The sequence below is a fragment of the Zosterops lateralis genome (genome assembly GCF_965231275.1).
Source record: "Zosterops lateralis genome assembly, chromosome: 5".
Classification (NCBI taxonomy): Eukaryota; Metazoa; Chordata; class Aves; order Passeriformes; family Zosteropidae; genus Zosterops; species Zosterops lateralis.
In genome coordinates, this window is record NC_139766.1 from 62,524,169 (window position 1) to 62,537,665 (window position 13,497).

General features: G+C 42.5%; 1 protein-coding gene across 1 annotated transcript in view; it reads right to left on the minus strand.

The window, feature by feature from the left end:
* Window positions 1-11,390: 11,390 nt before the first annotated feature.
* Window positions 11,391-13,497, minus strand: part of NAA15 (N-alpha-acetyltransferase 15, NatA auxiliary subunit) — a 35,688-nt gene continuing 33,581 nt past the window's right edge. Inside the window, exon 20 of the mRNA XM_083862332.1 lies at window positions 11,391-12,858. Within this exon, the coding sequence (XP_083718458.1) occupies window positions 12,658-12,858 (201 nt within the window). The 3' untranslated portion in view covers window positions 11,391-12,657. The remainder of the gene's footprint in view (window positions 12,859-13,497) is intronic.

Below are 13,497 nucleotides of genomic sequence, written 5' to 3' on the forward strand. Positions count from 1 at the left end.
ACCCCCAGAGTCATTCCTGAGGCCTTGCCCCACAGCACTGCAGTGATGGAACAAACCCAGTCTGCTGGAAGGAAAACTCCCCCCACACGGGGAGGTGCCTGGTTTTCCTACCTGGCCTGAGTGTCATTAACCCACTGGATTCTGTGCTTTTGGGGGACCTTCACCACTGAGACCAGCTGGAGAGCATCAATGGAGCATCATCAAGATCCATGGATGGTGATATTTCCTTGTTCTGTCCCTGTCACTCTCTTTCTGTCTCCCCCACCTCTTTTTAATTTCTTTCTCTCTCTCATGTTTACTATCAAATAAAACCCATACTATTGTCACTGGCATTTGGTCTCATTTGCACCTTGATTCGAGCAGAGGCATCTCTAAGAACCTCAGCAATGGAATCCTGACACATGGGGAGCATCCACAGGGAGTTGCATGTGTGAGATGTTTGCATGGATGTCAAATACTCAGACTTGAGGCCTTGAGTCAGAAGGGGAAGACCAAGAGCGTGAGGGCTTGTTTGCAATTGTGGGGAAGGTTTTCTGTGATGATGTGATTGTGACTCAGGCTGTGGTGTGATGCTGCAGCCCAGACTCCCCTCTCAGCCGTGTCAATGCTGTACAGCCCCAGCTCCCTCATCCCTCCCTCCTGAAAGGTGATCCAGTCCCTGATAACTTCATAGCTGGACCTGGAGCTCCATGTCTCTGTTGTCCTGAGGACCCCAGAACTGGACACAGCACTGTCGTGTGGTTGAAGGACAGTGCTTTGAGCAGCCCATTATTACTCATATAAAAACAAGAGGCTAGACTAAATTTAAAAAGCATTAAAATATCCTGAGTTCAGGGCAGCTTCAGTTACAGTGCCCATCTTAGGTTTTGTCATTCCCTTTCCCCCTCTCTTGACCAGCCCATAAGACTGTAGAGATGTTCCTCCACCCTGCAGTCCTCTTCTGGGACAAGATGACTCTATTTATGCTCTCAAATAATTCATTCTGTCAAAGGAGAGGAGTAATTTTATTGAAGGGAGACTTAAAAAGTGGGGGGAGGAGGTTGTGCCACCCTCAGGTTCCTACTGTCCCTTGCACAGAATTGTTCTTTCTGGCACCCAGAATGCAAAATATGTGTGGCTAAGGAGAGGAAGTGCAAGCAAGCCCATCTCTATCAGCCCAATGATCAAAGAAGCAGAGAAATGCTAATTCTAGTGGGGGTACTCTGATTTGGGCTCTGTCTAGTGTGATAAAAAAATGAGTTTAAACAGCTGTTCACAGGGCCTGCCAACAGCTCATTTCACTGATTTTGTTCTGAGTTATACCAGGAGGGCCAAAGTGAATCAGAATTAGATCTGAGATTTTCAACAGCTCTAAACTTGTTTTATTTCAACAGCCGGGACTTTAAATGGCAGAATCAACACACCATCTAGTGGCTGAGGGCATTCCTAGTCTTTAGTACTCGGCTAATTTTAAATGAACGCCCCCAACACCTTGCCAGGGCATTTGCCTCACGATGCTGCCAACAGGCACCACAGTTCCTGTTTTGTTAGCCCAGAGACAGGCAGAACCTCCTTCACGGGGAGCACAGCTGGCCCCTGAGACAATGGACTTAGAGTAAATAACCCAATTTAAAACTCAGAGTTTAAATTTTGTCCCAGATGTGGGTGCTTTTATGTGAGCTATTTCAGTGTGGTACTGGAAATTTCATCACTTCTGCTGTACTTGAAGGAATAAAGATGTTGATTAGATCCTTACATTTCATCCAGCACAGACTATTTCTGGACATTCCTTTTCCTTTCTAATATATTTGGAAACCAGCAAATATAATTGAGTTTATTTATCGTAACAGAATAAATTAAAAATGCTTCTTGCAAATAAAAGCATTTGGGAAAGCTTTTGGTTTTCTTCTTTTGCAAAGATAAGTACTTTTAATGTGCTCTTCAGATGTGCTCAGTGAATGAACATATAATAGCCTAAGTTCACAGCTATTTTTATTTAGCAGATGTAGAATTTTCTAAGAAGGGATTCTGAAAATAGTTGCAAGTCTCTGGACTTACTTAGCATTTCAAGAATAGTTATTTCTGTTGTCTCCTGAAGGAATATTTTAACATGTTAGTCCCATGAAAATGAAGAAAGTTCAATATCTAAAACTTATGTCTACTAGGTTTTAAGTTAAGGAACAAATTAGGGGGGAAAAGTGTAAGTCTAAGGCTGTCTCATTTACTTGCTTTTTTTCTAACGGGATCAAAAAGTTTCTAAGTGATATAATGACAAGTAGTTTAAAAATGCTTTTAGAATTTCTTTAAAGCTTTTTTAAAGTTTTGCAGAGACACTGTACCTCTGACTTCTTGTGGGGCTTTGGTGTGAGGCTTCACATCCTCCATTTTTGCAGGAAAAAATCCTGTGCTTCTGCAAGGGAAAGTTCTACTATTGCAAAACTTGACTCGGCAAGTCTTAAGGAGAGTTTGACACCCCACTAATGTGTTCTTTAATGACGAAATACAGATGGCAGAAATGTTGGAGCAGCAAAGAACAGCTTTTTAGGAGATGGGGTTCAAAGACCCTGTATGTCAGACTGAAAAAAAATGTTAACACACCCTGTTGAAATCACAAAGTCAAATGTCTCATCTCTCTTTGCACTGAAATGAAGTTTTGACACAACTGCTTTACTGCCAGTCACCAAAATGTGCCTTTCATATTAATTTCTATGCCCTTGTTCTTAAAGTCAAAACTTTAAACCAAAAACTTTTCTGAAAATTAAAAGCAGTAATACCTTTCCCATTTCTAGTTTGGGCTTGGATATTTTCCTCATTGCACGCCTGGAACGAGCCTTGGGTCTGTCAGCACAGCTGATGTGACAACTCAGTAACTTCTGCATCAGGAGCTTGGCACAGAAACCTGGGCTCTTCCCACATCCCAGTCCTGCAGCAGCACTGCCTGCACATCCTGGCTCCAGTGCTGGGCATGCCCTCTGCCCTGCTGGGATGGCTCATCCTAGGGGAATCAGAAAAAACAGGGAGCATCCTGACAGCAGAGCTGCAGCCCAGCAGTGAGCATCAAAGTGTGTGTTAAACCTAAAACCGTTTCCCTGCTTCCTCTGTCCCTGCTGTTGTACATGTTGTGCTTAAGGGTGTCTGCATGTCTCAAAGGGTCATCAAATGCCATGATGCTTCTATATTTACCAGTGTGCACCAATGCCCCAATAAATCATCCCCAGGCAGCAAACAAACCCAGCTGTACTGTCACTTGCCTGCATGCTGAGACCTCAACTCACAAGACTCTAATGTAAGGCTATAATATGCTTTTTATTATCTGGTAACAGATTTTTCTTCCAATAATTTAATCTCAGGGAGTGTTTTTTGTTACTCATTTCTGCAAGAATGAGTTTTCCTCCTTTTCCCAGGCTCACTCTTGTAATGCATAGTCCTACTGTGACTTCAACTAAAATATTGAATAAAAATACATAGTCATGGTTTCACCCCAGCCAGCCACCAGCCAAATCCCAGAGGGCTGCTGCTTGATCACTCCCCCTCCAAAAGATTGGGGAGATAATCAGAGCAGCAAAAGCCAGAAAACTCGTGGGTTGAGATAAAGACAGTTTAACAGGGAAAGCAAAAGCCACACACACAAGCAAAGCAAAACAAAGAGTGAACTCCCATGGGCAGGCAGGTGTTCAGCCATCTCCAGGAGAGCAGGGTAACTTGGTGTTGTGGTTTGATGCTGGCCCAATGCCAGGCACACACCAGAGTCACTCACTCACCCTCCCCTGCCACAGCTGGGCAGAGGAGAAGAGAAAAAAAGTTAACAAAGAGTTCATGAGTTGAGATAAGGACTGGGAGAGACACTTCAAGGGCAAAACTGGCTCAAATTAAGGTTGCAAAGTGAATTTCTTACTAACAGAAGAAGCCCTTAAAAGCATCATTTCTTACCCAGCCCCTCCGTCCTTCCCACCGACAGCACAGGGCGAGAGGACATGGGGGTTTGGTCAGTTCATCACCGAGATTTTCTTCTGCTGCTCTGGGAGAGGAGCCCTTCCCCTGTGAGACTGTGGGGTCCCTCCCACGGGAGACAGTTCTCCCTGAACTTCTCCAGTGTGGTTCCAATCTGACAGGCAGCAATTCTACCAAAATTGTGTCTCCCACAGGCAGACACCCCTCCAAAAACTGCTGTGACATTGGTCTCTCTTCCTATGGGGTGCAGTGCTCCAGGGACAGGCTGCTCCAGCCTGGGAGCAGGGCCCCCTCTCTCCATTGGGTCTCCCAGTGGACCAAAGCCTTCTCCAGGCTCTCCCACTCTGGTGTGGTCACCTCCCCCGTGGGCGGATCTCTGCATCCCTGTGGATCCCCAGGGGCTGTGGGTGGATCTCTGCATCCCCCATGGATCCCCAGGGGCTGTGGGTGGATCTCTGCATCCCTGTGGATCCCCAGGGGCTGTGGGTGGATCTCTGCATCCCCGTGGATCCCCAGGGGCTGTGGGTGGATCTCTGCATCTCTGTGGATCCCCAGGGGCTGTGGGTGGATCTCTGCATCTCTGTGGATCCCCAGGGACTGTGGGTGGATCTCTGCATCCCCCATGGATCCCCAGGGGCTGTGGGTGGATCTCTGCATCTCTGTGGATCCCCAGGGGCTGTGGGTGGATCTCTGCATCCCCCATGGATCCCCAGGGGCTGTGGGTGGATCTCTGCATCCCTGTGGATCCCCAGGGGCTGTGGGTGGATCTCTGTATCTCTGTGGATCCCCAGGGGCTGCAGGGCACAGCTGCCTCACCATGGTTTCCCCATGGCCTGCAGAGGAATCTCAGCTCTGGTGCCTGGAGCAGCTCCTGCCCCTCCTTCTGCACTGACCTCTGTGTCTCCATGTTGTTTACCTCACATGTTCTTACCTCCTCCTCTTCTCTGGCTGGAAGAAAAAACTGTGGCTTTCTTTTGATTTTCTTTTAAAATATGTGGTCACAGAGGTATTACCAGCCTTTTTTTTACTGTATTCAGAGTATAATCCTTATAAATAAGGGTAAAACTGCTTGTTTAATACTTATTCCAGTGGCCTCAGTCTTTTCTCCCTTCTTAACACTTGCCAACAGCCAGTGCCTGCAGCCTGGCACTGAGCTCAGTTTTCCTCCCCAGCTTCAGCCTAGCTGCAGCACAAGTCTTTTCCTCCATTTAGGTAAATTTAGGTCACCATACATTTTCACTTAGTTGTATGCAATTTGTGTCCCTGTCAATAATTTAGAAAAGGCAGGATGGTTTTGCTGCCAGCAGGGTCCTGCAATATTAAACAGAACATAAAGGATGTGGTGAAAGGATGCTCATCAGGGGACAAAACAAGAATTCAAAAGCACAAACAAGTTCATTCTGCTTTAAAGCAAAGACCGGGGTTTTTTTCCCAGCTCAGTTACATTTCAGGAAGGTATCTGACTGATATTGCACGTGAAGTAAGATACAAAGTTGTGAATGTTTTATGATTCCAGTGAGGAAAAGAAATACTTGAAATACATGATGTAAACATGGTCAGAAGCCAACATTTTCCCTAAAATTTTACAAAAATTCTTGCAGATTATATAGACAGATGTAAGAAAAAATAGCAAATAATTAATAAAAGCAGCTTAATAGATTATAAGGAGTGTCTGATTTACAGCTTCATATTCTTGCAAGAAAACCATACAAAAAACATGCAGGGAACAAAACTGTTCCTACTTTCAGGGACATCTCTGCGGTCCTCTCACAAGACTGGGGCCTTGGCTCTTGGTTTTGGGAAGTTCAGGAGAAAATACCAGACACAGAAGGAGCCCCCCCAAACTCAGCACTTGCACTTACCAGGGAAATGCCAGTCTTGCTGCATGATCCACTCAACAGCCACATCATTGCTCCCCATTTACTGTCCTCTGAGTAAAGAGCATTTACACACCCCTTGGGTTCACTCCATGAAGGCAAATTTGGAATAAAGGGCACTTTGCATGCACTCCTGCATTTTGAGGGACAAGAGGAGCCACAAGAGAGCTGCTGTCTTTCTGCTACTGCACATGGGGCCTCCAGAAAAGATTGTAGGAGCAGAATAAGGTAGGAAGGTCTTGTATGCCTGATGGAGTGGAGGGGTACTGATGGAAAGCCAGACCAGAGATATTTATGCAGACAAAATAATGCCAAGGCTGCCAGGATAACTTGGCTCCTCATAAATCTTCTGTGCTTCAAATCACGAGGAGCTGTTTCCAGGAAGGGGGCAGTTTCAAATTATGAAAATTTCAAGGCAGGCATTTTCCCAGCACAAATGCCCTTCCTCCTCACAGAACAATGAAGTTATGAGAACACAGATAAGAAAGGGATGCTATTTTTTAGGGGTGGTGGTTTTCAGTAGGGCACAATCTGTGCAAAGAAGGCCTTCTGCAACAAGCTCCCCTTTCCCCTCCAAAGGAGTGAATATGAGGATATTGCTGCCATCATTTCAGTATCACACCAGTGATAAAATAGTTGAAGTTCCATAAAGAAAATTTAAAATTCTCAGTAGCCAGGGTTCCCACAACACCCACCTTCCCTGCAGGCAGACACAGCCACAGACCCTGCAAGAACTGCAGCCCTGGAGCTCCCGGCAGACAGAGCTGTTACTCATTACACACACTCAGTAACAAACATTTTTTTCTAGGGAATCTGAAATGCCAGGTGCACAACACACTACAGGTTCCTGTATTGCTGTATCAGCAGTCTGCTTGGCTACTTTTACTACAATTTGTCAGCATTACTGCATTATTTTGCATGTTGATTGATTAAAATCCCAAGATACTCTTGGACACTGAATCAAGAAAACTTTGGGCTCAGGAAGGGGAGTGAGAAGCCTTATGAGTGGGGAAGAGAAGCCTTATTTTATTTAATCCTCAAAAGTTGTATTTGAGGAAAACAGCAAATGCTTCTTCATTCAGCTTGCCTTTGAACAGCCATTTATCCAAATCCCCATATTGGCTCTCTATACCCTGAAATAGCAAAGGATGATGGTTTTTTGTTGTACATATAGTTATTTTCTGGGCTAGGACAGACAGCTCCCTGCCAAGGTGGTTCTTTTCCAGCCTGATTCCAAATGGAGTCACAGCCTTTCCCTACTGACCTTTTTTTTCCTTTTTGGAGATCCACATCCCCATTAACAGCTCCTCAGCCTGGAAGAAGACAAGGAGAATTAAGGGAACTGGCCGAAGGATCCTTTATTATAAAGCTGGTGGGCCATCCAAGGACAATGAACCCTACAAGGAAACACTAGCACTCGTTTACAAACAGAACTCAGCATCTTTATTCTTTGATTGACTTCCTGCTAGTTTTGATATTTGCTACCACCAGAGAAGAGCGTAAAAACACAGTACAACATTATTAACCAGTTAGGAAGGCTGGAAGAGAAAGCAAATCCCAGTACAATTGCAAGTAACTTGGTGGAGTTTATAATCAAGATTTTTTTTTTTTTTGAACGGATCAGCAATGAAGCAATAAATATGCTGCTGCACGGAACCAACAACAGGATTTAATCACTAACTTTGTGGTTTATTGCATTACAGTTTAAAACTAAATGTTACCCATCATCATACATTCACCAACCAGGTAAATGACATTTTGTTCATATGTTTTATGCTAAATGGCAAAAATTATGCTGTAGCCAAACTAGACTAGGACTAGTAGAGGTAGATATTGAATGGGCAGTGCCAGGCAGAAATATTTTGTGAAAGTACTTCCTCTTTCATTGTGAACAGTTAGCAGGTTTAACACTTTTAATTAAAACAAACATCTTAGGGAAGCTATTCTAAGATGCTTTGGATTTTGTAGCAATATTTCTCTTGCAATATTACAAACTCTTTGATATTGTGTCGTAAAGTGGACAATTTTTGCCTTCCCAATTTTCTGCCCACAGTCTGCGTGAAGACTAACATACAGAGCTAGAGTCTTTGAGAACAAACTACTGGTTTTGTGTGGTGCCTAACAGCTGGCCTGGAGGCCTCATGGCTATAATAATCCTAATTATAATTTTATAACTGAAATGTAATTATATAACTATCTTGGTTATATAACTTGACCAGTCTGGGCCACTGGGGACATGGGCAGACACTGGACAGTTAGCTGGGTGGCAACTAATTCAGCCAGTCTGAACTGACCACACACACTTCCAGAACCATATTAGGAGAACAGCACTCAAAGTTGGCTTAGAACATGGAGTGTTGTCAAGCATGTCTCCACTGTGGCAGCTCTGCTTGTACCCCTCCAGAAGTAACACACATTCACAGCTTCCTTGGCATGGGAAGACTGCATTTATAGTATTTCCAGCTTCAGTCATCTTTCCAGTTATAATAAAAAAGCTATTTTATATTTAATCAAAAATGGAATTTCTAGTATGCCACCTCCTTATAACTCACTTCAGTCTCCTTTCAGCGAGCTGCTCTGTCAGTTGCTCCTTGCCATTGCCACTGCTGGCTGTATGCTGCTGGGAAGTGTCTCTGGCCAACACAGCCATTAAAGTTAGTGTTTGTGGACTGCAGCTTTAATTTCCAGGAAACATAATGGTGACAGCATGGCCGGAGATTTTGTAAAAGCTTATGCCCTTTGCGCCTCACTTCATCCCAGGACAGTTTATAACTGGAAAGCTCCTGGAAGCAAGAGCCTCTCCCCAAGCTCAGCAACCACTTTCCTCCAGCTAGAACTTGACCTTTCATTAATGAGCTGATAGAGAGCTCAAATCGATTACTGATACAACTGTCTAATTACACTACATTTGCACCATTTTTCTTCACAGGACCCCAAAGCACTGTGTTATCACACGAGTGTAACTCTGACTTCCACACAGTTCAAGCTATTTTATATTACACTTAGGTAAAAATGGCATTTGTAAAGCAAAAATCCTTAGGGGAAAAGATTTCAAAGCTAGCTAGATACTCTGTACAGAACACGTAGAAAAACAGTTAAAGCAATCACAAAAAAGGAAAAATAATTTTTTTATCTGGGTCTATTGAGCTAGATTGTGGTATCAAGTGGTTTTGTTGGCATTAATATGTGTCCAAGACAGAACTGTGGCAACAGCATGTCAATGCTGCAGGAATGACAGCACCATCATTCCAACCCCCAAAAGCATCACATTAGACAGAGACCTTAGATCTTATTTATCTTGCTGATAAATACTGATACTGAAATGTGATACTGAAATTGTATTTGCACCTCTGGCTCCTCAGGCCTGAATGTCCCCCTGCCCTCATGGGTGCTTTCTTTCAGGGAAAACACAATTCAGTGAGTCGCTACACCAACTTTCAGTCTTCTGTTAGGGCTGCAGCACCTCCAGACCTGGCAAATCCAAATGCTAAAAGGAGATTTAACAGGCTGATCATAAACACCTCATCTACCCCTAGAGAGCTCCCTGGGAAACTTGGAATTTGCTCCCCATGCTAGGGGAAAACCTGGGTGACAATTTTCCTCTGTGTTCTGGCTGACACAGCACAGGACAAGCCTTCCCCATATAAACATGCAAATATTAAGACCTCTACCGAAAAGAACCTGAAAAAAGGTGGAATATAGCTTTTAAGGCATTTAATATGCAAAGAAATTAGTTACTGAATAGGTAAGTTTGAGGCTATTTTACCCGCTTGTTCACACTTGTGCCTGCATGGTCTGGTCTCTACAGAGGAAGCAAGTACCTCACCCACCATCACAGGGAAAACCACAACTTCCAGTTCCCTACAATTTAAGCCCACGTCTAACTCTGGCATTGCTTCATGCAATGTCCACCATCATCTTCTCTTATCTAGGCAAAATTTATTGTCTGAATCCTTTTTTGTCCCCAGGAAAGATACCCGTATCACGTGTCATCACCAATGGCTCCACTGATGGTGAAATCCTCCTTCTCCAGTGAAAAACATGAAGAATCAAACCAAATTATGTCATGCCAATGCTCTAGGTCACTGACCACAACTTGCATTCCCTGCTCACCTGCTTCAGCATCCAAGCACCAGTGGTCACAATTTTGGATCTCAGCATGCAAAGGAAAGCTTCCATTCCAGCACAGCACTCTGTGCTACCAAAGAAGACTCATTGCACTGGATTTCAACTTCATTTCCAGCTCTTAAAAGCTCTTCCTTGGAAGTGAGCCTTGCATCTAACAGGACATATGTGAAAATGAAGGAATAACGATTTCTTTGCCAATTAAAGAACCTCTGTCTTCAGGCACACTCTTGGCTTAGTTTCCTGTCCTGGGCTTGCAGTCTTCTGGAAGGGGACGAGTAACCTCTTTAATCCAAAAGCACCATCTCTGAAGCAGTGTGGATGCCTTTCAGCAAGGTTATGAAGTGTCTTTAGGGAAATCAAAACAGATGTGTAGATGGAGACTTCTGGAAGGCCCACTGAAGCATCCTTTTCCCCATTTGCACAATTAAAGGTAACAAGTTAACTTCTGGCTTTTAGTTCATCCGTTTCAATGCAACAAGAGGCAGTGAAAAAGTAAAGGAAATAATCCCATTTATAGGCAGCACCCAAAACCCCAAGTATCTGGGGAAAAAAATTTACTTGATGCAATTCACAATCTGTTACAAGTAAGCAATCATCTGCCTCCAGCTCAAGCATCAGCAGCCAAGAAATGGGCAGCAATACTCAAGAGGCAAGGCCAAAAGCTTGCAGGTTGTGTAGGCAAGACTGAACCATCTCCAGGAGTTGCAGAAGACATGCAGTCCAAGTATCTCAGGCTGCAGGAACAACTGAGATCAAGACATCAATACCAGAGTCAGTTAAAGGCTCTGTAGGTATTCTAGTCCCTAAAAGCCCAGCAGGTTAAATATACAAATACAGCAACCCACACTTCTGACAGTAACTATACTACAAATGTACACAAGGATAGGCTAACCATGAAAAGAAAGTGGAGCTGAAGACAATTAACAAAAGCCTGTTGTTCTGACAGTCAGAAAACTACAAACCCCAATAAGTCTTCTGGGATCTCTTAACTGTACATGTCAATCACTGAATTCTATTATGTGGAAGAGGAAGGCTGTGTATCCACACAATAGATACTCTGTAACTGAACTCCTGCAGCAAAGAAGGCACTCACTTTGTAAGCTGTAGTTTATTTCTAATCTGTTTTATATGATGAGCCTACAAAAGAAAACATTTGAGCATTTTATCTATATTATTAACACAGTAGACTTGTAGACTGAAGCTTGACTTTGAAAACAAAATTCATCCTAACACTGGTGGAACTCAAAAGTCAAGTAGCAAAGTTGTGTTATAGGACTTCCCAGACATTCAGTATTTACATAGAATGCATTTGCACTTTATACTCAATGACCACCCATCAGCAGTGACATTGTTAGCATGACTGGACAGCACAGTAAGCCAACCCTGAGCTGCACTCTAGCAAACCCATTCACTGTCCAAGTACAACAACATAGATTGGTTTAAATATTCACACAGTTGTTTTTCAAAACGTTTTATTGCATTATATTTGGTACCTTATGTTTGACAAAGGAAATTACATCTGTAACTGCAGGAATAAGAAGCTGGTCTGTTATTGAAAAAAAAAAATCTTGGGCCCCTTAAAAGTTACAAAGTCTTGGGCTTGCCTGAAACAACTGAGCAAGAAATATATTCTTAGAAATGTAGGGCTTCAAGTATTACAAACCTGTGACACTGTGGAAAAGTTCCAGAGGTATCTAAACTGCAGCACTTTTTTTTTTTTTTTTCTGCATAACGTGAACAAGGCCTGCTGAGGTTTTAATCTATTAGTCTCTTGATCAGTCAAAATGGTAGTCAGGAGTTTTCCTCTTTGCAACTTCAAGCCATAGTATGTTCTCATTTTGTTTTCACTCTACGTGAAAAATGCATGCGATCTTTCTAATTGGTGCCACATCACAGTGCATAATTTTATTTGGTTCTTGCATTACAGTTTTAAAAGGTTTGGCCAACCTATGCTGCTAGGTTCATCTCACGAACAGCAATGTTGATTCTCCCCTCCCCATCCCAAGTTTAATTCCAAGAGAGACCATTTTTAACTGGTTCCTTCAGGTAAAAACTGTGGTGCAAGAACACCAAACTGACCGTGTACAGTGAATTTCAGAGACACAACAAGCTTATTGAACACACTATGTTTCTTAATTCTGGTTGATATCCGTATGTCCAAGCACCCCAACACAAGGAGCATGTTGCAGGTTTCTCTGTATATTCTGATTCACATTGCATACTTCCTATGGACACAATCATCCTCCGTATCAAAATCAGTCGGATGCTAAAGCCCCATCAACTTTGTGCTCAGTGAAAGAATCCAGTGCTAAAACAGCAGTTTTGCTGTCTGAGATAACAGTAATCTCACAAGATAAATTTAAAGTTAATATTTCTGCCACACACCTGCTCTGAGGGCTACACACCTCCAGGTCTCATATAAATTAGTTTAAAAACATGGGTGGGTAGGTGAGGAAAAGGGTTGTTTATTTTTTCCTTTTTTTTTTCTCAATTTTAGCAGCTTTTAATTTTTAAGAAACCAAACAACCTATAACCAGTAATATGTTAGATATTTTATATATATACTTTGTCAGCAGGATAAAAAAAAGTAAAACTATTTGAAGGCAACGGGGTTTTTTTTTTCCTTCTGTTCTTTGTGTAAGTTAGAACAATTCAGCAGGTGCGTGACAAAAATATTATACACCAGATATGGTCCAACGTCATTTTTTTCCAATAAAGTTGTTCATATTTCATTGGCCAGTTCTTCAGGTTCTGCAGAACTATCTCCATTAACTGTGATCTTCATATCCTCTTCATATCCAGGGGGCATGAAAGCCAAAGCATAAGGGAAAAGCTTATGACAATTTGCTCTGTAAGTTTCAGATGCTTCTTTACAGTCTCCAAGGCTACCATCACATAAAGCTTCTAATACCTCCATACAAGTCTAATTAAAGAGAAAAATAAACAAGTGTTATGGTTTCTTAAACATTCAGCTGAACACTCACAAATCAATGCTACAAAGAAAAACTTCTATTGTTTACAGGTAAGAATAATATCACGAGACAAATTTAAAATAGTATTTCTGCCACAAACCTGCTCTAAGGGCCACACACCTTTCAACATCAAGTGGCATTTTAACTAAACACAACATGAAATACCAGTGTAGTCTGATTTGAAGTAATGCAGTTTAAAAAGGGATCTAAAACACAGCTAGAAATCTTGACTGTAAAATTAAATCCTAATTTGTCATTTGTTTCTTATTTTCCTTAAAACAAAATGTTATTCTTGCTAAGTGGCAACCAAGAACCCCATCATTCTTGGGACACACTGACCAGTTCAGCAACACAACACACCTTTCAATCAAATCAAATTACTCTGATACGACCACATTTTTCAGATATATGCAGTTTCCTGTCCATTTTTTTTTTCATTATTTAGAAAAGGAAAAGGAGATTTCCTGTGGAATTTTTTACAGCCTGCATTGCAAACATGAAGAAACCAACCTACTGAGCTCCACTAAAGCCTGACAGCATTTAACACCTGCCTATGGCAGGCATTAGCATAGCCAGGCAGTCTTTTCTTG